This window comes from Aethalodelphis obliquidens, unplaced genomic scaffold (genome assembly GCF_003676395.1).
Source record: "Aethalodelphis obliquidens isolate GAN/ISIS:26980383/991018 unplaced genomic scaffold, ASM367639v1 scaffold2, whole genome shotgun sequence".
NCBI lineage: Eukaryota > Metazoa > Chordata > Mammalia > Artiodactyla > Delphinidae > Aethalodelphis > Aethalodelphis obliquidens.
In genome coordinates, this window is record NW_020837946.1 from 607305 (window position 1) to 634565 (window position 27261).

General features: G+C 52.4%; 1 protein-coding gene across 12 annotated transcripts in view; it reads right to left on the reverse strand.

Moving 5' to 3' along the window:
* Positions 1–27261, reverse strand: part of SNED1 (sushi, nidogen and EGF like domains 1) — an 89680-nt gene that overhangs the window by 37683 nt on the left and 24736 nt on the right. For 9 of the 12 annotated variants that reach the window (XM_027116423.1, XM_027116414.1, XM_027116451.1 and 6 more), the window contains exons 2-11: positions 18667–18954; positions 15282–15422; positions 14483–14645; positions 12370–12495; positions 12007–12120; positions 9778–9891; positions 2412–2537; positions 2141–2245; positions 1784–1897; positions 1177–1293 (exon numbers count right to left, since the gene is read on the reverse strand). In XM_027116423.1, coding sequence (XP_026972224.1) covers positions 1177–1293; positions 1784–1897; positions 2141–2245; positions 2412–2537; positions 9778–9891; positions 12007–12120; positions 12370–12495; positions 14483–14645; positions 15282–15422; positions 18667–18954 — 1408 coding nt within the window. Of the gene's footprint in view, positions 1–1176; positions 1294–1783; positions 1898–2140; positions 2246–2411; positions 2538–9777; positions 9892–9982; positions 10097–12006; positions 12121–12369; positions 12496–14482; positions 14646–15281; positions 15423–18666; positions 18955–27261 lie in introns of all 12 variants that reach the window. The other 3 variants (XM_027116498.1, XM_027116432.1, XM_027116469.1) reach the window with 3 other exon arrangements.

Genomic DNA, 27261 nt, shown 5'->3' on the forward strand with positions numbered 1-27261 from the left:
CCGCGCGAGCCTTCTCCGTCCTCAGGCACCGCTGGGCCCCACGCGCCCAGGCCTGCCTCTCGGCGGAGCCCGAGGCCCAGCTTCAGGGGGGCCGAGCCAGCCACGTGCAGCCCCTCGGCCTCGGGGGCCCTCTGCCCGCCTGCCCGCCCTCTCTTCCCTGCCTCAGGCTCCGCTGGAGGGCCAGGAGAGCTGGCCCCGCCTTCCTGCCCGGTGGGGAGCTGGCATCCAGGACCGGGCTGGGAGCCCTGCTGTGGCTCTGATTTTCCTGTTTTCTGTACCTTTCCTGTGGGCACCTCCTTGGACGTGCGGGGCCCCGGCCGCCCGCCCGGGCTGGAGGAGCTGCACCTTCACAGCCCAGCCAGGAGTTTAGGCGCTTGGCCTCCTCGACGCCTGGGGGGGACGTGAGGCAGGAGGGGGCCTGCCCCCAGGCTCAGGGGGCCGCTTGTCGCCCCGCATCCTGTGGGGCCTCCCAGGCTGCCAGCCCAAGTTCCGGCCACCCCACCCCGTGTCCCTCCGTGTCCGCTCTCCGGGATGCCTTTGCCGAGGGTGACGGACCTCAGTGGTCCTTGCAGAGGACGAGGCCTACTCTCCGGAAAGCCCTCCTCCGGCTACAGGGGTGGGGTGGCCGCAGGGGCTCCGTGGTCAGAGTGCCGGGGGCTGCCCTCAGGGCCACCGTGGGAGCGGCAGAGGCGTGCAGGTAAAGGTCCAGGCTTCAGCCCTCGGGACGAGTGAGGGCAGTGGGAAGGCTGCAGGGCTGGATGTGGGCTGGGTGCCGAGCCCAGGAGAATGGGCCGGGCAACACGGGGTCGGGCTCTGACCAAGGGGGCGCCTGGGTCACTGAAAAGAGTTCTGAGCGTTGCTTCAAACTGCGTGGAAGAGACGGCCCTGGGTGGGTGCTGTCGAGCACAGTGACGCCTGCTGTGTGTTTACAGAAGAGTGCTCACGTTCTTAACTGGCTAAATGTTGTAAAACGTTGACATTCTCCAACTGCACTCAATTTAACAAAGTCCTAATGAATTTTTAAAAAATCAGTGATTCTAAAATCCACTTGGAAGAACACTGAGCAGGAAAGGAAGCCCGTCGTGAGGAAAGCGCTGTGATGAGCGAGAGGCGCAGGGGCAGCCGGGGTGGCGGCCCCGCCAGCCCCCCGCCCCCTCGAGTGCTGCCGCGCCCCACCTTTCTCGCAGTGCCGGCCGTGGAAGCCCCGCGGGCACTCGCACGTGTAGGAGTCATCGTGGGCATCACAGGAGCCTCCGTTGAAGCAGGGGTCCGAGTCGCAGGGGGACGGCAGCGCTGCGGGGACAGAGGGCAATCACCCTGAGGTCCTGGCTGGAACCAAGGCCAAGGTCTTGATTCTTCACGCTGGGCTCTAAGGTCCGCCCTGGAATTTCTTGTATTTCTGATTCTTCCAGAGTTCATCCTCACTCTTACGTGAGCTGGGACTGAGCTGTGGTCCACGAGGGTCTTGGTATCGTCACCACCAGCACCACCATCACGTGTAGTCACTCACTACCTAAGTCACTGGTCATCCGCGCACTAACAGATACGCGGGGTGAACCTGTTTCTCTGCAGGTGCTCGTCAGGTGCACGTTAACGTTCTAGCACCTAAGCCCGGGGCTCAGGCAGGTGCGGCGTGGCACATGCGCACGGCCAGGCCATCCACCCCCAGGTCCCCTCGAGGGCCCCCTCCTGCTGCGCCCACTGCCTTCTCCCCCACCCCCCACCCCGGCTTCTGGGCAGGACCCCGGCCTCGCAGGCTGGTGCCCGCACCTCCCCCACTCACAGTGGCTGACGTTGTGGTCGGTGTGGCAGACGCACAGGTAGCTCCCGCCGTACTCCATGCAGTGGCCGCCGTCGGGGCACTGCGTGTTCACGTTGCAGGGCATGGCCGTGACCTCTGCAGGGAAGGGGTGAGCCCGTCTCACGTCCCCGCGTGTCTCCCTGGAGACCGTGTGTCCTTGAGAAGGACCGAGCTGCCCGGGTGACCAGGTTCGGGCACCTTTGTGGCCTCCCCACCCCACCCCCCGGGGCCCGCCATGCGGGTCCGGGCCCAGGCCCAAGCCACCACTTACACGGTGGTTGTGGGGATTCTCAGGGTCCAGGCAGGAAGGGCGCCCCCATCCCAGCCCTGGGCACCTACCAAATTCGCAGAGGAGCCCAAAGAAGCCCGGAGGGCACTGGCAGAGGGTGGTGTTAGCCCCCAGGCACCTGCCACCATTGCGGCACTCACAGTTGTTGGGGGTTCCTGCCACGGAGGGAGGGAGGGAGGAGCCTCCAATGTCGGGGTGCCCTCTCCTGACCACCGTCCCGTAAACCCCGCCGTGTAGCCCCTCTCCCCGCTCCCCACAGCCTCTCTCATGGGGGTTTGCGTGCACACCCCACGGGGCCCCGGCAGCCCGGCCCACACGCACTCTCCCTGCAGTCAAGGCCCATGAAGCCTTCGGGGCATTCGCACACGTAGCCCTGGTCCGCATCCACACAGGTGCCCCCGTTCTGGCAGGGGGCCGAGAGGCAGGCGTCAGGCACCGGGTGGCTTCCTGCAAGAAAGACGGAGGTCACCCGAGGCCGCGCAGAGAGCACGGCGAGGATGGGGCCTCGGGTCGGAGAGGAGGTGTCTTAACCTCTGTCCTTAGTGCCGAGCGCCCGGAAACTGACCTCTAGCGGCCCCTCAGTCCCCGAGCCCCTTCTCTGGAGCAGAATGAGAAGCCAGAGTGAGGAGGGAGCCCCACGGTGTGCACCAAAGGGCCCAGCTGAGGCCAGAGCCTCCAGACATTTCCCATCCAGCATCTCTGTTAGTTAAAGATTTGGGATTTTTACCTTTAAGTTATCTTTCTGCTGCCGATTTCTAGTTTAATTTTGCTGTGGTCAGAGAACACAGTCCTTTTCAATTTATTGAGCCTTATTTTATGGCCGACAGGATGGTCTGTCATAGTGAAGGCTCCGTGAGTCCTGGAAGGAACGTGGGTGTCCGTGACTGTCAGTCGGGCCAGGTCGGCTGGCAGCGCTGCCCAGTCCCCGCGTCCTCGCTGGTCCCCATGCTTGTATGCTCTGGGCCACCGAGATAGGAGTTCCGCCGAAAGCCCCGCCTGTGACGGGGGATCTGTCTCCCCTTGTAGCTCTGCCAGCTGTTGCTTTGGGTATTTCTATTTGCGTTACTAGGTGTTGCATATTTATTGTGTCTTCCTGATGAACTGGCCCGTGGTCATTATAAAAGGTCCCCATTTCTGGCTGCTCTCCTACTCAAAAGTTTAATCTGAATGATATGAATACAGCCACTCCAGCTTCTCCTGATTCGTGTTTGCCTTTTTAGTCTTTTTGTTTCTAAATGTTCAATTTCCTCATGTTTTTTCAGAATTTATCTTTGAAATTAATATACAGTAAAATGACTTGTGTTTGAGGGACACGCCTAAGAATTTTATCACATGTATAGCTGTGTGTATATGGATACAGGACAGGATACGGGACGTTCCGTCATCCCAAAGACCTCTTTGTTTTCTCTCTGCAGGGTCACAGACCCCCTCCGTCCTGAACCCCTAGAGCTACTGATCTGTTCATCACTGCAGTTTTGTCCTTTCAAGGATGCCAGAGAAGTGGAAGCAAACAACCTGTACTCTTCTGAGACTGGCTTCTTTCACTCAGCGTCATGCCTCCAGGACTGTCTCAGGTGTTATAAGCATCAGTAATTAGTCCTTTTTATGACCGAGTTGTGTCCCACGTCGACAGGTACCGCAGTTCATGTGTCCGTTCACCCTGGGAAGGACGTTTGGGTTCCCGGTTTCTGGTGGCTATAGACATGCTACAGACATTCCTGTACAGAGTTCTGTGTGACATAAGTTTTCATTTGTTTAGGGTTAATACCTAGGAGTGCGATTGCTGGGTCATATTGTAAGTGTATGTTTAACTTTATAAAAAAAACTATCAAACTATTTCAGAGTGGCCAAACTGTTCGGCATTCCCACCAAAAATAGGTGAGAGTTCCCGTTGTTCTGTACCCTCACCAGGTCAGTGTCTTTTATTTTAGCGATTATCATAGGCTTGCAGTGGCATCTCATTGTGGCTTTAATTTGCGTTTCACCAATAGTTAATGACAACAGTTTTGTTCATCTGTTTATTTGCCTTCTGTGTATCCTTTTTAGTTAAGGTCCGAGTCTTTTTTTTTTTTCCACTTATTTATTTATTTAGGCTGCCCCGGGTCTTAGTTGAGGCATGCAGGATCTTTAGTTGTGGCATGTGGACTTCTTAGCTGCGGCATGCACGTGGGATCTAGTTCCCTGACCAGGGATCGAACCCGGGCCCCCTGCATTGGGAGCGCTGAGTCCTAACCACTGCACCACCTGGGAAGTCCCTCTCCCAGTCTTTAGCTTGTCTTTTCATTCTCTTAACCATGTCTTTCACAGAGGAAAAGTTTTCAGTTTTGATGAAGTCCAATTTATCTATTTTGTTTTGATAGAGCATGCTTTTGCGGTCTTGTCTTAGCACTCTTTGCTTAACTGTGAGTCACAAAGATTTTTCTATCTAAAAATCTTTAGTTTTCTTCTAAAAACGTTACAGTTTTCTGTTTTCTGTTCAGGTCTATGATTCATTTTGAGTTAATCTTTGTATAAGAGGTGTTTAGGTTGGAGTAGCGCTGCCCAGTCCCTGCGTCCTTGCTGGTCCCCATGCTTTTATGCATCCTTTTTCTGCTGAATCTCTCTTATACCTTTTCAAAAAATAATACCCATGTTTGTGTGGGTCTGTTTCTGGATCCTCTTTCCTGTTCTGTTGATTGGTGTGTCTGTCCCTTTGCCAATACCACATAATCCTGATCACTGTAGGTTTATAATAAGTCTTAATACCGGGTAGCGTGATTCCTTAAAATGTATTCTTCTTTGTCGAAATTGTTTTGGCTATCTTAATTCCTTTGCCTTTCCATATAAATCATAGAATCAGCTTGTGTGCAGCTACCAAAAACCCTGCTGAGATTTTGATTGGGATCGTGTTAAACCTACAGGTCGGTCTGGGGAGAGCTGACATACTTGCGATGTTACGTCTTCTAATCCATGAACATAGTGTCTCTCTATGTACTGAGAGCTTCTTTGATTTCTTTCATCAGCATTTTGTAGTTTTCAGTATTTAAATCCTGAAAATGCTTTATTACATTTATACCTAAGTCCTTCAATAAATGGTATCATTTTTAATTTTTTTATCCATCATTTTATGGTTTAAAAATTAACTGTAAATGTAATACATATGAACGATTGCAAAAAAAATTTCAAGGAAAATAGAATCAATACTCCCCGGGGAGAATGGGGGCACTCATTCTGCCACAGCCTTTCCAATTCCCGATTCCATCAACTATCAAAATTCTTACCAATCTAATGGGCAAAACCTGAAATTAGATTTTTATTTAATTTGTAGTTTCTTGATTAGTGAGACTGAGCTTCTTTTCACCTGTTTATGGTGTTTGTTTCTCTCTGTGTGACTTTCCTGCTTACATTCTTCGCCATTGTTTCCGCTGAGTTGTTTGTCTTTTGCTTATCAGATTACACACGCCCAACTTGAGGGAGCCCAGGAGCTCAGAAAGAACATGATGAGGCTGCCGCCCCAGACCCCCTCCACGCCCTCCGCAGCACATCTCGTCCTCTGGCATGTAATCTGGGCTTAGTGGCCCCACTCTGCTACTTACTTCCTGTGACCGCACGCCTGTCTGGGGTCACGTGGCTGGAGGACAGAGAAAGGGAAAACCAGCAGGAGTTTGCCCACACTTGTGAAGCCCAGAATTCCCCCGGCTGGAGCGGAAGGCTCCGCCCACTGCTGCCTCTGTGGGTCCTGCTTCTCCGTCAGCGCTGATGCCGACTTCTGGTTTCGGGGTTGCTCTGAGACCAGGCGGCGGGGTCGGGGGGACACCAGAGGAAAATGATGAGGACTCGCCCCCTGTGCTTCTCCCCACCCCGCCCGCTGCTACGTCAGAGTCCTCAGAGCCGCTCCCAGCACTCAGTCCAGGACTGGTCGCTGCACTCAGTGTGAGACCCATCCCGTTACTTTAAAATGATCTGTGTCTTCCTATTGGCAGCAGGTTTCTTGTAGAAAGTATATGGTTGGGTCTTGCTTTTCAATTCGATTTGACAATCTCTGTCTTTTGTGTTTTTAACCATTTTTACATTTAAATGTAATTGCCAATATGACTGGATTAAACCCATCACCTTGCTATTGTTTCTTATTTGTCCCACTTCTTCTTTGTTCCTTTTTCTTTTTTTTTCTGGGTGAACAAAACATTTGTTTATATGAAATCGTAAGGTGAGAAAGCATATGTAAAATTTCATAAATGCCACTAAAAAGTTATTTAAACTTTAACTACTAGGCTTCATTTATTCTTAAAGATATAAAGTTGTGTTTTCATTTTGAGTTAGAAAAATATATTCCTTTTTCTTCTCAATGACTGTAGATTTTTCTGCACACTTTTATTTTTATTTATTAACTAGAGGTAGCTAGTAATATAACTCATTTGCTCAGTTAACATTACGTATTTATTTAAGGATTAAATCCTCTGAATCCTGAATTCCTTTCCACTGCTAAAATCTGGTATTTTGTAATTGTACCTTTGAATATTCAGTGGTAGTTACAGCCAGCGTTCTTTATCTTCATTTTTCTTCTTTTCATACCTTCTGTATTGAGTATTTTTAGGATTCCATTTCATCTCCGTGATCGGTTTATTGGCTATAACTCATTATTATTATTTTTTTACTTGCTGCTCTAGGGTTTACAATGTATACCTTTAACTTATCACAGTCGACCTTCAAACAGTATTATACCACTTCGTATATAATGTCAGGACCTTACGATATTATACTTCCATTTCTCCCTTTCTATCCCTTATGCCAGAAGTTGATAAGCAAAGGCTCAAAGACCAAATCTTGCCTGCCACCCATTTAAAACAATAAAGTATCGCTGGAACATGGCCACGCCCACTCACTATGCACAGTCTGTGGCGCACTGCTTTCGCCTTACGTTGGTAGAGCTGAATAGCTGTGACCACATGGCTCATAAAGCCAAAAAAATATTACTATCTGGCCCTTTAAAAGCTTGCACAGGCTGCTTTAAGCTATTGGTGTCATACATTTTATGTCTACGTATATTGTAAACCCCAAATATGTTGCTATTTCTTTGTTTGAAAAATATCTTTAAAAAGATTAACAAGTAAGAAGAAAAGTCTTTTATTTTTACCCATGTATTTACCATTTCCAGAACTCCTCATTCCTTTGTGTACATCCAGATTTTCATCAGGGACCATTTTTCTTCTGTCGAAAAGACATTTTTTGGAATGCATATATGCTGGTGGTGAATTCTCTGTTTTTGCTGTCTGAAAAAATCTTTATTTCACCTGAATTTCTGGAAGAGTTTTGCTGGGTGTGTAGCACGAGGTTGACAGCTTATTTCTTCCATGCTTGAGGGGTGTCGTCCCAGTGTCTTCCGACCTGCGTTGTCTCTGATGAGGCTGTTGTCATTCTGGTTTCTCGGTGCGGTCTGCCTTTTCTCTCTGGCTACTTCTAAGGTCGTCTGTCGCTGGTTCTCAGCAGCTTGACTGTGACGTGGCTTCGTGCTTTTCTTGGAGGTTTGGTTTTCATTTTCATCAGACTTAGAAAGTGTTTGGCTGCCGTTTCTTCACGTACTTTCTCTGCACCCCTTCAGCCCCTCCCTCGTTTCCGGCACTCCAGGTACACACCTGCCAGAGTGCATTGCATGGCGTCTGTGCACAGGCCCCTGAGGAGGTGCTGTCCTTTCGTCTTATTGTCTCTGGGCTGCATGTTGAATTGCTTCCTTTTCTCTCTTCAAGGTCATTGATCTTTCCTTCTGTGATGTCTTAACCTGCTGTTAACACCATCCAGTGTATTTTTAAAATTCAGATATTATAGTTTTCATCTCTAGAAGCTTCTTTTTTTCTATCTCCTACTTCTCATTATGTCTTTTTCCCTCAACAGTCAGGAACACATGGTGCGTGTTCATGATGGACAACTGAACATTTGTACTTGCTGGTTCTGTCATCTCTGGCCCCTGTTTCTACTGGTCTATTTGACTCCTGGCTGGGTCATGTACTCTCAATCCTTTGTGCGCCTATAGTAACTTCTGGTTGGGTATCTTGGGGTTCTGGCCTCTGTTATTATTCCTTTAAGGGGTGGAGGATTTTATGCTGGCACAGAGTGAAATTACTTGGGCTCAGTTTGATCCTTTCGAACTTTCTTTTAAGATTTCTTGGGGCAGATCAGATTAGCCGTTAGCTTAGCATTTACTTATCCCCACTACTAAGGTGATACCACTGGGGACTCTACTCAGCATTGGCCCTGGCTACAAAGAGCTCACTCCACTCCAGCTGGTGGGGAGGCGGGTCTGAGTTCCAGGAATTGTCTGACTCACCACTCCCAGTGGTTCTTCCCCAGCCCAATAGATTTCACCCGACCCACACTCAAGGGGTCCCCCTGCAGATCTCCAGAGCCAATCTCGTGCTCTCTCCCCTTCCCCGCTTCCCCTCTCAGTAGCTCTGTCCTTGCTGGCATTATTCCCCCAAATTCCAGCCACTGAATTTGAATCTCTGTCTCCTTGACCCAGAGACTCAGAGGAACTGCTGGAGTCTGGATTCCTCCCCGGCCCCACCCCAGCATGGCAGCCTGGAAACGGCGCCAAGGCAGCCTTGGGGCAACTGTAGGGCTCACACCATTTCATTCCCTTCTCTCAGGGATGACAGCCCTCTACTTTCTGCTGTCCAATGGCTGAAAACAGTTGTTTCATATATTTTGTCTGGTTTTCTCATTGTTGACAGCGAGAGGGAAGTTCCCAGGGCAGTTAATCCTTGTTGGCCACAAGCAGAAGGCTAGATACTGCTTTTTATAATCTCCAACGTTTGGCCAGCTTCCCGCTGTATGTGCAGCGTGGCTAATGAGCTTGTACTGGGGTAGACAAGTCAGTTGTTTCCTATTGTTTGCTTTCGTTTGCATTATTCTTCGTACAAAACATGGTTTCTTTGCAAAGTCTTTTGCAAGCACTGCTCTGTTTTCTGGCGTGAGTTTAGTTAAGTACGCTGATACTTAAACCACAATCTCGTGTGACACATCGCGATGATTTCAGGCAGCAGGTAAGGCTGCCGCCCTCTCGCCCTCTGCACCGCGAAGCCTCGCCATCGCCTCAGGACACAGCCCGCCCTGCGTGTGGCCATCCGACCAAAGGCCAACGGAGGGCACAGCGTCCATCCGCGCCTTACTCACGGGTAGAACCTAATTTCCTTCTTAGGTTTTGAGACTCGAAGCAAATCGAGTGGAGCTTGTCTCGAGCGCCCCCCACCGGGGAGACGCAAGCACCGCTGCTGTGGGAGGTAAGGCGATGTCAGGTGCTAAAGCCCCGAACTTACTGCGTGGGTCTTTTAACTGACCTACCGAGTCCCAACAGGCACTTAGAACAGTATGCAATGGAACAGGAGCTAGCAGCCTCCATCGCTTGCAGGAGAGATCAGCTTTCCTCCCGACGCCCACGGCTCGTTCCCTAGCAAGGCGAGGGGTCTGGGGTAGGAAGGAGGGACGTCAAACAGCCAAGAATCTACCTCCTGAGGCGGGAGAGGGGCCTCGGGAGGGCGCTCCTCCACACCTGCATTTTCCGGATGGAGCCCAGGCCCAGAGAGGGGAAGACATTCGCTCAGCCTTACCCAGCACGTGGACAGCAGAGCTCAGACCAGACCCCCCCACCCCCGAGAGGGAAAGGGGGCAGCTGACTGCTGTCACCGGTGGGGGGCTTCGGGCACGTGGCCGTTACCTGTCTCGCAGCGAGGTCCCTCGAAGGGCTCTGAACAAAGGCAGGTGAAGTTCCCCACCAGGTCAACACACGACCCTCCATTCAGGCAGGGGTCAGAGCCGCACTCGTCCACATCTGGGGGCGGCAGAGGTGGGTGCCCGGCTCTGTGCCAGCCCTTGAGCTCCTGGCACCCTGCGCCCCTGCTCCCACCCGGGGGCACACTCACCCATCTCGCAGGCTGCGCCCGTGTAGCCGGCTGCGCACACGCACACCGCGGAGCCGCCCTCCGCCTGGCACCAGCCGCCGTTCTCGCACTCTCTGGCGTCGCACAGAGACTGTGCTACAAGCACAAAGGGGTGGAAGGCCATGGGGTCCCCAGCTGTGGGGGCCCCCGGGGCTCCCACTGAGCCCCACCGCTGACATCTCGGGCTGCAGCACGCGTGGGTCTGGCCGTCTCTGGAGGGCATCGGGCCCTGGGGCACCAGGGCAGTCCCAACCCACCGGCACTGAAGGCTTGTCTGAATGGGGTTTATTTCAGCAGACCTGGGGAGGAGGGAGGGTGTGCCTGTGCCTGGCGGGGGACATGGGGGTGAATGGGACCCAGCTCCCACCCTCCTGGGCAGTGCCCCTGCTAAGATGACTGTGACAGAGCTGTCATCACAGGACAGGGCTCTGGGGCTGAGAGATTCCTCCCAGCCGGGCTGGGGGCACGGCCTGTGACGGAGCCCTGAGGGGGCGCAGGAGGGGCCTGAGTGGTCCGGGGCTGAGGGTCCAGGGTGGGCGAGGTGACACTTCTTGCTGCAAGGACAGCCCTGCAAAGGCCTCGGCCCCCAGTCAGCTGGAAGTGAGCAGGCGGGACCCGCCTTTGTTGGCGCTCTGGCCTGCCCCTCACCCAGGATGCTGGCCTCACCTGGTGGCTGCTGGCAGCAGGTGGGGGGACACTGCCTTCCCCCAGCTATGTCGCCTGTCCTGCTGACAGCTCATTCCAGAAAGGACTCAATACAGGAACCAGACGGGATCCCCAGAGCGGGTGACCCACCCTGGAGTCAGGGTGGGGGGCAGTGGGAGGAAGGAGGCCTGAACCCTGGGAGGTGTGGCGGTGCTTTGGTGGCTGACGGCACACGGTGACCCCCGTCTCTGGGGCCCTGACTCCACCAGAGGGCAGGGCTGGGCACGGGTGGGGGAGGGGAGCCTCGGGCCGAGCGGTACCCATGTCCCTGCTGGGCTCTGCCCAGCATCCCTGCTGTCATGGGCTCTGGGGGCCGAGGTGGGTCCTGAGACCAGAGAGCCTCATGGGGGACTGGGGGCTGGTACCCATGGGTGTTGCCGTGGTGGCCATGAGGAGGCCAAGGCTCAGGGCTCCTGGCTCTGGCCCCAAGCCCTCCCAGGGTCCCACCCGGCCCGGACACGTGTATACACACCAGAGTTAAGGACTTTAAAACACTCCCTGTGGCCGTAAGTCTCCATTAGAAATGGTTTTTCTAGACTGAGACATCGGTGCGGTGGTTACTCGTACACACTCGAGTTAACCAGGTGTTACATGTTTTTCTAAACGACAGTTACACATCAGGAAGCGTGTGCACGGGACAGCGTGTCTGGCTGCGCCGGGTGGGGAGCAAGGGTCATCGTGCTTTGATTTTAAGGGGCTCCGTCTGTTGGGCTCCCCTAGTGGCTTCCCACAGTGGCACGGGGGTGGGAGTGGGGCGTCCACCTTCCTTTACCAGGTGGGTGAAGGGCCCAGGGTGAGGGGCCCCAAAGAGGTGCTGCATGAAGGGCAGAGAGTGGAGGCCTGATCAGAAAGCACTGCCCCGAAGAGGCGCGCTCAGAAGTGGGGCGGCAGACGGGCGTGTGGGCTGCAGTTTGGAAGCAACAAGGGGGTCTTCAGAAAGACCCCAACCCACATCTAGGCCGTAAGACCCCCGGGATGGAGAGAAACAGCCTGCACTCCTGCCAGGAGCAGCTGGGGTTCAGGGGTTCAGGGGTGCAGGCCTACAGTGAGACGCGTCCGGAACCAGGCCCTGCCCTGTCCCAAGGCCTCACCCTTGGCTGTGTGCTGTGGTCAGCGCTCCTGTCACGCCCACGGGGCGGGGCCTCTCCTCTGGAGTCTGGGCTCCTGCGCCCCCTGCCCCCGGGCCTCCCTGGGGCCGGGCCCCCTGCGGCACGCTGACCTGATGCCCCCACCAGGCTAGCCACCACTCCCTGGTCGGGCAGGACCATCCCCGCGGCCCTGCAGCCCCTGGTTCCTCTCACCTGTCTCACAGGTGGGTCCCCCGAAGCCGGCCGGGCACTGGCAGATGAAACTGTTGACGCCGTGCGTGCAGGTCCCGCCGTTCTGACACGGGTGGGAAGCACACTCATTCACATCTGGAAAACGGGGCAGCCGGGGACTCAGTGGAGGCGCCGCTGGGGAGGACCTGCCGTGGCCCGGGGCGGCGCGGCTGCAGAGCCCGCCCACGTGCTCGCCATCACGGAGCCGCTGTGTCTGGCTCCGCCGGCGGTGCCTCCCGGACGCCACCCACACCACGGGGTCAGAGGTCCGCGGCCTCGGGCTCTTGGGGCCGTTGGCTGTGCTGCTGGTTCCTCCAGGTGGGCGGAGTCCCAGCAGAAACTCACCCAGGTGGCACCTCCTCCCCGTGAAGCCCGAGAGGCAGGAGCAGGTGTAGGAGGGGTTGCCCGTGACGCAGTCGTCGATGCACTTGCCGCCGTTGAGGCAGGGGCGCAGGGTCAGGCACACGGAGGCTGCGGACACAGGGAGGGCAGGGCCGTCAGCCTGGCCCGGGGGCCCTTCTCGGGGGAGGCGCTGCGAGGTCCGCTGCTGCTGGGTCTCCGTTATCCTGAGGACAGGCCTCCCGCAGGGCTCAGCTCATGGGCCCCACCCTCCGCAGAAACAAGGCCACCAAAACCCGCCATGAATGAGCACACCTGGGCAGGTGCGGGGGCATCCCAGGGCTTCAGACCGCCTGTTACTAGGAGGGCCCCGGGAAGAGCTGGCTGGTGTCCAGGAGGGAGGGAGAGAGGGGCACTCCCGGAAGGGCCCTCGGGCCCCGAGCACCACCAAGGCTGTGGGTGCCTTTGAGGACCGTCCCTGCCCCCACCGGTCCGCTCACCGAGCCACACCGGCACTCAGGCCGCGTAGTTCGGCTGCCCTGCAGCGGGTGGCGGCTGACTGCCTGAGCCCGTGTCAGGACCAGCCCTTCTCATAAGGTAGACTGACAGGTGTGGCCGCCCCGCCTCTCAGGTGTGAACCCACCCTCCCTCCCCAGTGCCTCCAGACTGAGGCGCACGAGCTCCATCTCCTGGGCTTGCAGCGTGGGGCGGGGACACGAGGGGGCCGGTCTCCCTGCAACCCCACGGGACTGTGCCCCTCAGGGCCTCCATGCGCGAGAGCTTTGAGGGCCAAGCAGGGCCTCCTCCGTCTGCTCCCCGCAGAGGCCTGGGGCGGGAGAGAAGCACCGCCACATGGGAACGGCGTCCCCGGGGGACTGACTGGACCCTCCTCTGAGGACCCCAGTCTGCAGCCTCACAGCCGGCAGCCTCTGTGGGGAGCGTGGACCTACCCACACCTGCACGCACACCTGCACGCACACCTGCACCCATACTCTACCCCTCAACCACAGCCCAAGCCCCTGGCCGCTGGCAAGCGCCAGACCTCTGTGCTGCCCACGTAAAGGTGTGGTGACGGAGTAGCGTCCACGTGCCCCGAACCACCGCGGCTCCGAGCCCGGGCGGGTGTTGCCACTCTGGGGGAGGGGGATGCAATCAGTGGCCCCTGGGCTCCTGGCCCTGTGGGCCGCCCCCTCGTTCACACTGGTGAGTGGGTGGGCTCAGGCTCCCCAGGCCTCTCTCCCCAGGGCCCATATCCAGTCCTCGGGGCGGTACACACCTGCCTTCCCCGCCCCCCCGCCCCCCCCCCCGGGGTGTGCGCCTGCTCCCCTGGCAGGTCTGGGTGGGCTTCCTTGCGCTGGGTTCATCCCTGGGATGGTGTTCAGGAGAAGCAGCCCCTCTTGGTGGCCTTGGTCCCCATGGGGGTGGGAGGCGATCTCCTGGGGAGGTCCCAGCACTGGCCTCACTGGCTCCAGGTTTGGCAGGGGGAGTGGCACGGCTGAACCCGTCACTTGACACCCTCCCCCCTCCGTTTATAAGCAGGGGTTTCAGGAGGGTCTGTGACCCAGAGCCACACAGCAGGAGAGCCGGGAGCACATCCTTCTGTGGCCAGTCCCGCTGTTTCCACAGGACTCACGCTCGCCCCCGGGGTGGACCCTGCTCCCGTCTGCTCTGTGTTCTGTGCCTGAAGGACCCCGGGCATCAGAGAGCTCCCTCCTGTCAGGTAGATGTCCAGGTTGTCACACAAGCACCAAGTCTCACCAAGAAGCAAGGCAGCAAAGTGGGTGGGAAGAGGGCCTGCCTCCCAGGTGGTCCTGAGGACGCGGGAGGCCACGCAGGGATGTCCAGGATTCCCTGGGTGGGGATGTGACCCCAGCTCCCCCCCTTTACACCCCTTCACACTTCAAACCGTGGTCTCCAGCAAACCCCTTCCCCTCAGCAGAGGCAGGAAGGCCTCCCAGGGGGAGACTGGGGCTCAGGGGTGAGCCCGGGGGAGAGGAGCTGAGGTGGGCGGGGCCGTGCGCCCCCAAGAGGCCCGGGGCTCCCCCTCCCCGCCCCCCGCCATCCCGCCTCCCTAGTCCATGCCCCTCCGCCACCCCAGCCACTCTCTCTGTCCTCTTACTTGTATGGCCGCAGCCCCCCACGCGCACCTGGGCATCATCGATTCTGAACGCCCAGCGCCCGGGCACGCCCACGTTGGTGGTGGTCTCCACCTCCGCCATGTCCGCTGTGCGTGAGCCGGGGATGCTGAAATAGCGCCGCCCATCACCCGCATTGAAGCCGGCCTGCGGGCGGGTGGGAGAGAGGGGGGCAGGTGCGGGCTGGGTCCGCAGGTCTCCCTAACGTTCCTGAGACCCACCTCCCGCGGGGCGGCCTCGTGAGCTGCGGAGTGCTGAAGACTCAGGGGCATCCTCACCGGCCCGCCCCCCACCCCGTGCGGTCCCCGCCTCCCAGCCACGCCCCACCCTAACCAGCAGCTCCTCCAGCTGCTGACCTGGTTGGGCCCTGGCAGCCCTCCCCCCACCCCTTCCCGCCCACTCCTGGGCCTCCCCTAGGACCCAGGGCCAGTGTGACCTCAGGAGAAAGCAGAGAGCCTGGAGCAGGGGGAGGGGCACTCCCAGGCCCTGGGGGCTCGCACTTGACCACCCTCCGCACCTGGGATTTTCTGCTGGCCACTGTCCCTCAGGCCACAGGCCAGGCCACCCCAGGCCACAGCGCACACAGAACTCTGTCCCAGCTGCAGCTGGCCCTGTAGGGCCGGCCGTGTGGGTCAGGACAAAGGTGCTTTGGCCGGAGAGTGTTTCTGTGGTTCTGGGCCGGGAGAGGCCTCTGCACAGCACTGGGTGGAGCGGGGCGCGGGGGGCGTCCACCTGCCTCATCAGCTCGTGACAGTCCCAGCCATGGGGAGCAGGGGCCCCTACCTGGGCCGCGATGCCCCCCAGACCAGCGGCGTCGCCCCCGCTGCTGGCGTGCGTGCCCGTGGTCCACGTGATGGACTCGTAGTTGAAGATGGTGAAGGAGAGCTTGCCGTCGGTGATGAGCACGGTCTGGAACGTGTTGACCTGCCAAGGAGGGGCCTGAGCGGGGCCTGTGCCCCCGTCTCCACCCAAAGACCCCGCCCCGCCCACATTGCTGTCGCCCACTGGTCCCTCCTCTGTTTCCCCAGCGAGATGGTCAGCCACAGGGAGGCCCCGATGACCTCGGCCTCCATCCTCCGCTGTGTCCCCAACGCCTGCCCTCCCCAGTATTATCTGACGCCTGGTGAGCGAGTGAAGCCCACTGAGGGGCTGTGGAGGCCACGGACGCCAGGAACAGACAGTTTCCTCTGTGGGTCTGGGGGCACAGAGGGTTCATGACTACCTGGCCAAATCCACAAAATCATCTCATGTGAGATGAACAGAAAAGTAAAAGGAGAAAAAGGGGAAAGATAAAAAGGGGAAAGAAGGAAAGGCAGTTTTCAATCGCTAAGTTTTTTGGTTTTCATGGAAAATCCTCCATGAAAATATTAGTGGGCAGTGTACACATAAGAGGTGCTATTTCAGAATGGGCAAAGGGTGAGATTGTTTAAGAAATGATCGTGGGACAAATAGGAAGCTCTGAAAAACAATTAAATTGGAGCTTTATATCTCTTATGAAAATAAATCCCGAACCGAGTAAGGTTGTAAATGAGGCTGTCGTTGGCCTAGAGGAAAACGTAGGCGAATATGCAGAACGTCTAGGGAAGGGCTTTTAAGCCTGACATTTGTTAAAACTGCAGAAACCACAAAGGAGGTTTATACATTTGACTACAAGAACTTCCGGATATAAAAAAGTGTCACGAGATCAAGCTGAATGGCAACGAGTGAAGGGAAAAGTGTGTTTATAACACACACGGCAGAGAAACTGGTGATGTCTTTAATTCAAGTAGAACTTCCACGAATCGATAAGAAAAAGGACAGAAAGATTACAGACAAATTGGCAAAGGGTGTGAACAGAAACATCACGATGGAATACAACTGGCCAAGATTCCCCGTTACTAGAAACAAGAGATGCGTAAAGCTGAAAAAACCAGGGCCATTCCTTTCGCGCCTGTGGAGCGGTGCGTTCGGCCGGGGTGCAGGGCTACAGGCGCTTCTGAATGTGGCTTATGCAACTACGAGTGGGCAGTTTTGAGGGGAAATCAGACTTGCGCAGGCAGCAATCTCCCTTCTAGCAACTCATGCCGGGATGATTTCACAAACCACTGGGGGCGATGCAGCGCCCCTCGGGGCACCCCGTGACGGAGGCAGCAGGCCCACCAGAGCGCAAGTGCCGCCACGCTGGGCTGGCACGCAGGCATCGCACATGGGGGCGTCCACGGTGAAAGACGACAGCAGGGGAACCGAGCAGTCTCCTGCAGGAAGGCAAGCTCAGGAGCTGGGACTCAGGACGAGGAGGGCGTGAGGGCTGGAAGGCCCGAGCAGTGGGACGGTGTGAGGAGGGCCGGACCGCGGCTGGTCAGCAAGGCCAGCGGAGGGGCTTCGCGAGCTATGAGGCCCAGACGTTTGAGGAGGATGAGGACATGCCCGAAGCTTAACCATCACTTTCTGTTGATCGACCTGCCCTGCAGGTGCCCCCAGGGGAGGGCTTCCCCATCTCCCAGCTCCCAGCCTGGTTTCCACCCCAAACTCAGAATCCCGGTTCCCCGTCTCACAAGGTAATCATTTTGGAACTGACATCTCCGGGTTTGAAAAGAGGAGAACGTTAAGGTTTCCTCTGTCTGCTCAGGAGGGGCCCTGGGCGCCTCCTTCCTCCCAGGCGGAGAAGTAACAGGTAAAATGACTCTGCAGAGGTGAAATTATAACATAAAAAATGATGTAGAAGAACATATAAGAATGAGGAAAGTGCCCACAATACTGTTGAGTGAAAGAAACGCTCACAAAACAGCACGTTCCAGGTGGTTCTATTTATTTTTTAACGTGTGGGTCGATTCACAATAGGACACGTTGAACAGGAGTTGCCTCCTGCTGGTGGGGCTGGAGATTCTTTTTCTCTACTTTTTGTTAAAAAGACATTTTTCTTACAAATTGGCGATAAGAAAAAACAAACAAAACATACAAAATGTTAGTGGGCTACGTGTGAACAAAAGTTCAGGCGTGAAATTTCTTTGTAGTAATGTTTACAGAAAAAGCCCATCTTTCCTGATTTGCTCTCATACTCCTGCTACAGCCCCAGCAGTGACGGTTACTCTCGCAGGGTACCTGCCAACCAGCTGGCTTCTCTTTGGCCTCTTGGGGGCTGCAGGGTTCATCACCACCTGCACGTCCCTCCCCGCCCCGTCCCCACCTGAGCCGCCGCGGCTGGGGACTCCGGGCTCCGCTCAGCACATCTAGGACCGAGCCCGTCTGCCACCTGTGCCCACCCCTCCCACCCTGTGCCTGCGATGGGAGACCGGGCACCGCCCTCGGGGCTTCCCTGTCCTCCTCAGCCCAGTGTGGTCACACCCACCCTAACTGCTGTGCTGAGCCCTCCAGTCCCTTCAGCTCCAAACCTCCCCCGTGTGGCCGAGCCAGGCCCCCAGGCTTGCACAGCATCAGGGAGAGCCCACGTCCTGCTGGCGTGGCGTCCCTGTTACGTGGTCGCTGGTGTCCCCCCTGTTAGAGTGCGCCCCGCGGGAGAGTCACGTCCTGTGCTCTCTGTCTGGGGCCGCCTCCCCAGAGCCCAGAACACTGCCTGCCCCAGACGTGCTCCTAAAGGAATGTGTATTGAATGTGTGGGCACGCCGTCCTGAGTGCTTTTCTCTGGAGAGCCGCCCTCTGTCCCACGCGGTTGTGGCCCGGCACCCCTCGCGGGCCTGGCCGCAGGAGGTGCCGCTCACGCATCTGCTGCCGGAAGCGCTATGCCGCCCTCACTGGGGATCCGCCCGCCACACGGACCACGCTGGCTACAGTGGTCAGTTATTCTGGACTGGGCGCTGTGGCCGTTTGGCGTCATCAAGGAATAATGTATTAAACGCAATAAACTTCCCATTTAACCCTTTGAGTACTGAACCGTTCCAAACGGAAACCTTCTATCACAGACCGTCTGCGTCCCCCGAGGGAGTGAAGGACGGTGTTGGGGCACCTGGCGTTTCCCTGGACGTGGGTGGTTTCCAGGAGGCCCAGGCTCCATCCTCCCTCCAGCCTGGCCCTGTGACCGTGGGCGAGTGGCTTCCCCCCTGAGCCCAGCTGTCCCCTCTGGGCACGAAGCCCAGAGATTGCGTCTGGCCCACTCAGCAAGCAGGGGGCCCTGGAGGGAGACCCTGGGCCCCAGATGGATGTCCTCCCTTCCCCAGGACAGAACACTCACGGGGGAAGAGGAGCTGCCTCCGAAGAAGGTGACGCGGTACCAGGTGGCTATGAACACCCAGGTGGCAGAGAAGCCTGGGAGCTCGGGGAAGTAGCGCCTGACATCATCTGTGGCCCTGCGCAGCGTGGCTGCGTCGGTGGCCTCCCGGTAGTACACGTCGCCTGCACGCCGGTTGTCCACGTCCGCCCAGAAGGCCGCCACCACGCAGCGGTCCTTGGCGATGGGGAAGGCCACTGGGGTGAACTGAGAAACCTCCTTCAGGAAGGAGACGATCCCGTTGTTGTTCACCTGTTGGGGCAGAAAGCCAGAGAGGGGCCAGATGGGGGCGTCCCCAGCCTCACCCCCTGGGCTGAGCCAGCCTTGGGCAGGGTATTTTCAGGATGGCCTGACAGTTCCTGGTCCCTGATTTGGGATCCCTGGGCCTGCTCCAACCCCTCCCAGACAGGCCGTGGCTCAGGGCACAGGCTCTGACCTGTTTGCTGTACACGGTGCCCTGCACAGTGCCTGGCCCAGGGCTGCCAGCGTGGGGTGGGGATCCCCCAGCGTGGGCCCTGGCTTTGGGCGGTAGGGGGCTCAGACCTGCCCAGTGGCCCCAGCTCCTTGGTCCGACTCCCATCAGGGGCCGCAGGAGGGCAGGGCAGTCCCAGCCTCTGAGCCAGGTCTGGAAGGGTGAGGAGGAGGCGTGCTTGCCGAGCAGGGGTGGGGATGGGCTGGGACCACTGTGGACAGGGGAGGCCGGGAGGGCCTCGAGGGCCAGGTGGGGCACCTGTGCTCAGGACTCCAGGTAGTGGAGCCCCAGAAGGCCCCTGAGCACAGGAGGTGGAGTGGCATCTTGTGGTCAGACACAACTGGTTCTAGCGTTGACCCTGCCACTCTCCAGCTATGCAGCCACCAGGCACGTCAGGCTTTGCCTCTCTGTGCGCTGGCTTTCCACCTGCAGGATGGAGCAAACACTCATTCTGGCCTCACGGGGTGCTGGGCAGGGTTGAGTGGACTAACGATCACAGAGTCGGCTCTAGACCGTCACGATTTATCCTGGGAAGACTGTGGTCAGCCCGTGTTTAGAAATGACCCTTCGGGTGAGGGCAGGCTCTGTAATCTACACCAACCAAAAAGGCGGATAAATACACCTTTCTTCTTCTTTTTTATAAGGTTATTTATCTAATTTTTGGCTGCATTGGGTCTTCGCTGCTGCGTGCGGGCTTTCTCTAGTTGCGGCGAGCAGGGGCTACTCTTTGTTGCGGTGCACGGGCTTCTCATTGCAGTTGCTTCTCTTGTTGCAGAGCACGAGCTCTAGGCATGCGGGCTTCAGTAGTTGTGACACATGGGCTTCAGTAGTTGTGGCTCACGGGCTCTAGAGTGCAGGCTCAGTAGTTGTGGCGCAAGGGCTTAGTTGCTCCGCGGCATGTGGGATCTTCCCGGACCAGGGCTCAAACCCGTGCCCCCTACATTGGCAGGTGGATTCTTAACCACTGCGCTACCAGGGAAGCCCAATAGGCCTCTCAAAGGCACCAAAGAGTGAACAAGGGAGCATATTTCAATTCCAAATCTTGGACAAGAAGAGACCGGAGGTGAGCCCAGTACTCAAAGCTCCTTTCCCCCTGAGTGAGTGCATCTGCAGATGTAAAGCAACAGCTGTACGACAGACCTATAATTTTTGTAGCCTCATGGAGGGAAAGAGATAAATGCCAAAACTCGGGGCTAGCTCAAGGTGAGGAACCTGATAACCCCCACATTAAGCTGGGACCTCTAAGGCCTGCCTCATAATCAGGGTGAACCCAAAGTAAGTGGTCCTTATGCAGATGTACACTCCACCTTCCCTTCACCTGGGCCATCCAGGCACTTTGAGCCTGGAACTTAGATTAAGGTGGAACCCCTAGGTTCCAGGCAGGAGTAAAGAAAAACCCTCCCTGGAGCAAGATGTATCATCTTCGGCCTCAAGTTATTCCTGTAAACATTTGTTCAAATACAAATTCCAGGACACAGTCAAAGATGACCAGGTACACAAGGAAGTGAGACACTGCTGACAGGAATAAGCAGAAATAAGAGAAACATCAGATATTGGAATGATCAGACACAGACTATAAAATAACTAAGTTTACTATGTTCAAAGAAATAAAATGCAAGCTTTAAAATTTCATCAAGAGAATACCCAAAATAATCTTGAAAAAGAAGAACAACATTGGAGGACTTATACTTTCTGATTTCATATCTTATCCCAAAGCTACAGTAATCAAAACAGTGTGGCACTGGCACAAAGACAGACAGATCAATGGAATAGAACAGAGAGCCCAGAAAGAAACCCTTGCATGTATGGTCAGATGATTTTTAACCAGGGTGCTAAGACCATTCAATGGAGAAAGGACAGTCTTTTCAACAAATGGTGTTGGGAAAACTGGATATCCACATGTGAAAGAATAAAGTCAGACCCTTACCTAACACCATTTACAAAAATTAACTGAAATGGATCAAGGGCCTAAATATAAGAGCTAAAAACTTAAAACTCATAGGAAAACATAGGGCAAAAGCTTCACAACACTGGCTTTGGCAATGACACCAAAGGCAAAGGCAACGGAAGAAAATATAGACAAACTAGAGTTCATCCAAATGAAAACCTTTTGTGCATCAAAAGACACCTTCAGCAGAGTAAAAAGGTCATCCACACATGGGAGAAAATATTTGCAAATCATATATTTAATAAGGGATTAATAGCCAGAATATATAGTAAACTCCTACAATTCAACAACAACAAAAAGCCAAACAACCTGATTAAAAAAATGGGAAAAGGGCTTGAATAAACGTTTTTCCAAAGAAGACATACAAATGACCGAGCCAATGAAAATATACTCAATGCCACTGATCATTAGAAATGCAAATCAAAGCCACAGTGAGCCACCATGTTACACCCATCAGGATGGCTACTATTTTTTTTAAAAAGCCAGAAAATTACAAGCATTGGTGAGGATGTAGCAAAACTGGAACCCATGTGCACTGTTGATGGGAATGTAAAATGGTGCAGCCACCGTGGAAAACAGTAGGCAGGCAGTTTCTCAAAAAAACTACAAATAGAATTACCACATGATCCAGTAATTCTACTGCTGGGTATGTATCTGTACTAGTCTGATAGAGCTGCCATAACAAAATGCCACAGACTGAGTGGCTTAAACAACAGAAATGTATTTACCCACAGTCCTGGAGGCTAGAAGTCCTCAAGGAGCCACTAGGGTTGCTTTCTAGTGAGGCCTCTCTTCCTGATGTGCAGATGGCTGCCTTCTTGCTCTGTCCTCACAGGGCCTTTCCTCTGTGTGCACACGAGGAAGGAGAGAGCTTTCTGGTGTCTCTTCATCTTCTTATTGGATTAGGGTCCCACCCCTGTGACCTCATTTAACCTCAATTACCTCCCTAAAGATCCTATCTCCAAATACAATCACATTTGGGGTTAGGACTTCAGCATATAAATTTTGAGGGGACACAATTTAATCCACAACAATACCAAAAAGAATTAAATGCAGGGTCTTGAAAAGATATTTGTATACCCATGTTCATAGCAGCATTATTCACAACAGCTGAAAGGCGGAAATAACCAAAGTTCCATCAAGGCAGGAATGAATAAGCAAAATAGGATATATGTACATAATGGAATATTATTAAAAAAGGAAGGGAATTCTGACACAGGCTACAACATGGACGAACCTTGAAGATGTTATGCAAAGTGAAACAGCCAGTCACAAAGGGACACATGCTGTGTGATTTCACTTATATGAGGTACCTGGAGTAGTCAAAAATTATAAAGACAGAAAGTAGAATGGTGGTTGCCAAGGGGAAGGGGAATGGGCAAAGTAGTGTTTAATGGATATAGACTTTCAGTTTTGCAAGATGAAAAGAGTTCTGGAGATGTATGGTGGTGATGGCTACACAACATGAATGTCCTTTATGACACTGAATTTACACGTAAACATGGTTAAGATGGTCAATTTTATATTATGTATATTTTCACAATACAAAATTTTATTAAAAAATCATCAGGGGGGCTTCCCTGGTGGCGCAGTGGTTGAGAGTCTGCCTGCCGATGCCGGGGACATCGGTTCGTGCCCTGGTCTGGGAGGATCCCACATGCCGCAGAGCGGCTGGGCCCATGAGCCATGGCCGCTGGGCCTGCGTGTCTGGAGCCTGTGCTCCGCAATGGGAGAGGCCACAGCAGTGAGAGGCCCGCGTACCACAAAAAAAAAAAAAAAAAAAAAAAAATTCATCAGGATTGGAAATTATTTTTTAAAACCCATTTAAAAGAACTAAGTAGAAATTCTAGCACTAAAACCAAATAACAGAAATTAAGAGAATTTCTGTTTAAATTAGACATTTAAGAGCAGGTCTGATGGAACTAAAGAAAGAGTGAGTTAACTGGAACTAGAAGACAGCTCAGAAGGAAAGATCTACAATTTAGAACAGAGACAAAAAGGTGGAAAATGAAGAAAAGATCAGGACTATGGGAAGCAGTAAGACGGCCAAATGTATGACATGGAGCAACAGAAGGTAAAGAGATACAAATGCAATAGTTGGGAAATTTCCAGAACTGATGAAAGACATCAGATTGTATATTCAATAATCCCAGTGATTCCCTACCTGGAAAAAACAAAAACAAAGCTATAGAAAATAAACACTGGAAATGCAGAAAGTCAATGACAAGGAGACAATCTTAAAAGGAGAAAACAGATACATTACCATTAAAGGCATTACAGGTAAACTGACTGCTGACTTCTCATAAGCAACAATGGGAGCCAGAAAAACAGTGGAATTATATATTCAATGTGCTGACAGATACATAAACTGCCAACATAAAGTTTTATACTGAGATAGACTATCCATTACTGCTGAAGGCCAAATAGAGATAATCCATACAAATAATAAATAAATAACTAAATAAATAAATAGCAGACCCCTATTAAAGAAATTCTAATGGGACTGGGACTGGTGTGGTCTTATAGCTGACCCACATTAAAAGAAATTCAGTAAAAGGGAATTTAAAGTCAGAGATGCAAAAAGGAAAAAAGAACAAAGAAGTTGTTATGAGGCCACCATCACCCTGATACCAAAACCAGACAAAGGCACTACATAAAAAGAAAATTACAGACCAACATCACTGATGAATATAGATGCAAAAATCCTCAACAAAATACTAGCAAACACAATCCAACAATACATTAAAAGGATCATACACCATGATCAAGTGGGATTTATCCCAGAGATGCAAGGATTCTTCAATATATGCAAATCAATCAATGCGAAACACCATATTAGCAAATTGAAGGATAAAAACAATATGATCATCTCAATAGAGGCATAAAAAGCTTTTGACAAAATTCAACACCCATTTATGATAAAAATTCTCCAGAAAGTGGGCATAGAGGGAACCTACTTCAACATAATAAAGGCCATATACGACAAACCCACAGCAAACATCATTCTCAATGGTGAAAAACTGAAAGCATTTCCTCTAAGATCAGGAACAAGACAAGGATGTCCACTCTCACCACTATTATTCAACATAGTTTTGGAAGTCCTAGCCACGGCAATCAGAGAAGAAAAAGAAATAAAAGGAATACAAATCAGAAAAGAAGTAAAACTGTCACTGTTTGCAGATGACATGATACTATACATAGAGATTCCTAAAGATGCTACCAGAAAACTACTAGAGCTAATCAATGAATTTGGTAAAGTTGCAGGATATGAAATTAATGCACAGAAATCTCTTGCTTTCCTATATACTAATGATGAAAAATCTGAAAGAGAAATTAAGGAAACACTCTCATTTACCACTGCAACAAAAAGAATAAAATACCTAGGAATAAACCTACCTAGGGAAACAAAAGACCTGTATGCAGAAAACTGTAAGACACTGATGAAAGAAATTAAAGATGATACCAACAGATGGAGAGATATACCATGTTCTTGGATTGGAAGAATCAATATTGTGAAAATGACCAAAGCAATCTACAGATTCAATGCAATCCCTATGAAATTACCAATGGCATTTTTTACGAAACTAGAACAAATCATCTTAAAATTTGTATGGAGACACAAAAGACCCTGAATAGCCAAAGCAGTCTTGAGGGAAAAAAACGGACCTGAAGGGATCAGACTCCCTGACTTCAGACTATACTACAAAGCTACAGTAATCAAGACAATATGGTACTGGCACAAAAACAGAAATATAGATCAATGGAACAGGATAGAAAGCCCAGAGATAATCCCACGCACCTATGGTTAACTAATCTATGACAAAGGAGGCAAGGATATACAATGGAGAAAAGACAGTCTCTTCGATAAGTGATGCTGGGAAAACTGGACAGCTACATGTAAAAGAATGAAATTAGAACACTCCCTAACACTATACACAAAAATAAACTCAAAATGGATTAGACACCTAAATGTAAGACCAGGCACTATAAAACTCTTAGAGGAAAACATAGGAAGAACACTCTTTGACATAAATCACAGCAAGATATTTTTTGATCCACCTCATAGAGTAATGGAAATAAAAACAAAAATAAACAAATGGGACCTAATGAAACTTCAAAGCTTTTGCACAGCAAAGGAACCATAAACAAGACGAAAAGACAACTCTCAGAATGGGAGAAAATATTTGCAAATGAATCATTGGCCAAAGGATTAATCTCCAAAATATACAAACAGCTCATACAGCTCAATATTAAAAAAACAAACAGCGCAGGGCTTCCCTGGTGGCGCAGTGGTTGAGAGTCCGCCTGCCGATGCAGGGGACGCGGGTTCATGCCCCGGTCCGGGAAGATCCCACATGCCGCGGAGCAGCTAGGCCCGTGAGCCATGGCTGCTGAGCCTGCGCATCTGGAGCCTGTGCTCCGCAATGGGAGAGGCCACAACAGTGAGAGGCCCACGTACCGCAAAAAAAAAAAAAAAAAACAAACAAACAGCCCAATCCAAAAATGGGCAGAAGGCCCAAATAGACATTTCTCCAAAGGAGACATACAGATGGCCAAGAGGCACATGAAAAGCTGCTCAACATCACTAATCATTAGAGAAATGCAAATCAAAACTACAGTGAGGTATCACCTCACGCCAGTTAGAATGGGCATCATCAGAAAATCTACAAACAACAAATGCTGGAGAGGGCATGGAGAAAAGGGAACCCTCTTGCACTGTTGGTGGGAATGTAAATTGATACAGCCACTATGGAGAACAGTATGGAGGTTCCTTAAAAAACTAAAAATAGAACTACCATATGACCCAGCAATCCCATTACTGGGCATATACCCAGAGGAAACCATAATTCAAAAAGACACATGCACCCCAATGTTCATTGCAGCACTATTTACAATAGCCAGGTCATGGAAGCAACCTAAATGCCCATCGACAGACGAATGGATAAAGAAGATGTGGTCCATATATACAATGGAATATTACTCAGCCATAAAAAGGAATGAAATTGGGTCATTTGTAGAGACATGGATGTATCTAGAGACTGTCATACAGAGTGAAGTAAGTCAGAAAGAGAAAAACAAATATCGTATGTTAAGGCATATATGTGGAACCTAGAAAATGGTACAGATGGTCCAGTTTTCAGGGCAGAAATTGAGACACAGATGTAGAGAACAAATGTATGGACACCAAGGGGGTAAGCGGCGGGGCGTGGTGGTGGTGGTGTGATGAAGTAGGAGATTGGGATTGACATGTATACACTGATGGGTATAAAATGGATGACTAATAAGAAAATAAATAAATAAACATTTTTTTAAAAAAGGAAAAAAGGACAAAGAAGTTGTTATGGGCTGAATGTTTGTGCCCCCTCCCCTCAATTCATACGTTGAAACCTACTCCTCAGTGTGATGGTATTTGGAAGTGGAGCCTTTGGGAGGTGATTAGCTCATGAGGGTGGAGCCCTCATGAATGAGTTTAGTGACCCTAAAAATGAGACTGCAGGGAGCTCCCTTGCTTCTTCTGACATGTGAGAACGCAGCGAGAAGATGGCCGTCTATGAATCAGGGAGTGGTTCTTTACCATATACTCTAGATCTGCTGACCCCTTGATCTTGGACTTCCCAGGCTTCAGAACTGTGAGAAATAAACATCTTTTTTTTGTTGTTGCTGTTTAAACCACCTGGTCTATGGCATTTTTGTTACAGCAACCCAAGCAGACTAAAGCAGAAGGTTTGAGAATAAATCTACATGAACACTGACCACATAAATAACGCTTTGTGGAACTGTGCTTAAAAATAGAGAATTAAAATCCATGACAATAATAGCCTGTAAGTTGGGAGAGTATAAATCATGTTAATGTGATTCAAGGTCACTGTATTTTCCAAGAGAAGGACAATGGCATTAATAAACTTATTAGTGAACATTGATAATTAAAAGCACATATCGTACTGTCTAGGATAATCACTGAAAGAACAGAAATAGTGTAGATAGTCCTAACTGATGGGGGGACAAGATAGGATGATTACAATATTTGACATAAAAGATGGCAAGAAAGGAGAAAAAAAGGAAATATAAAGCAGTGGAACAAACAGCACAAGAAGATAGACTGAAACAGAAGTACATCAATAATTCATTAAATGGATAT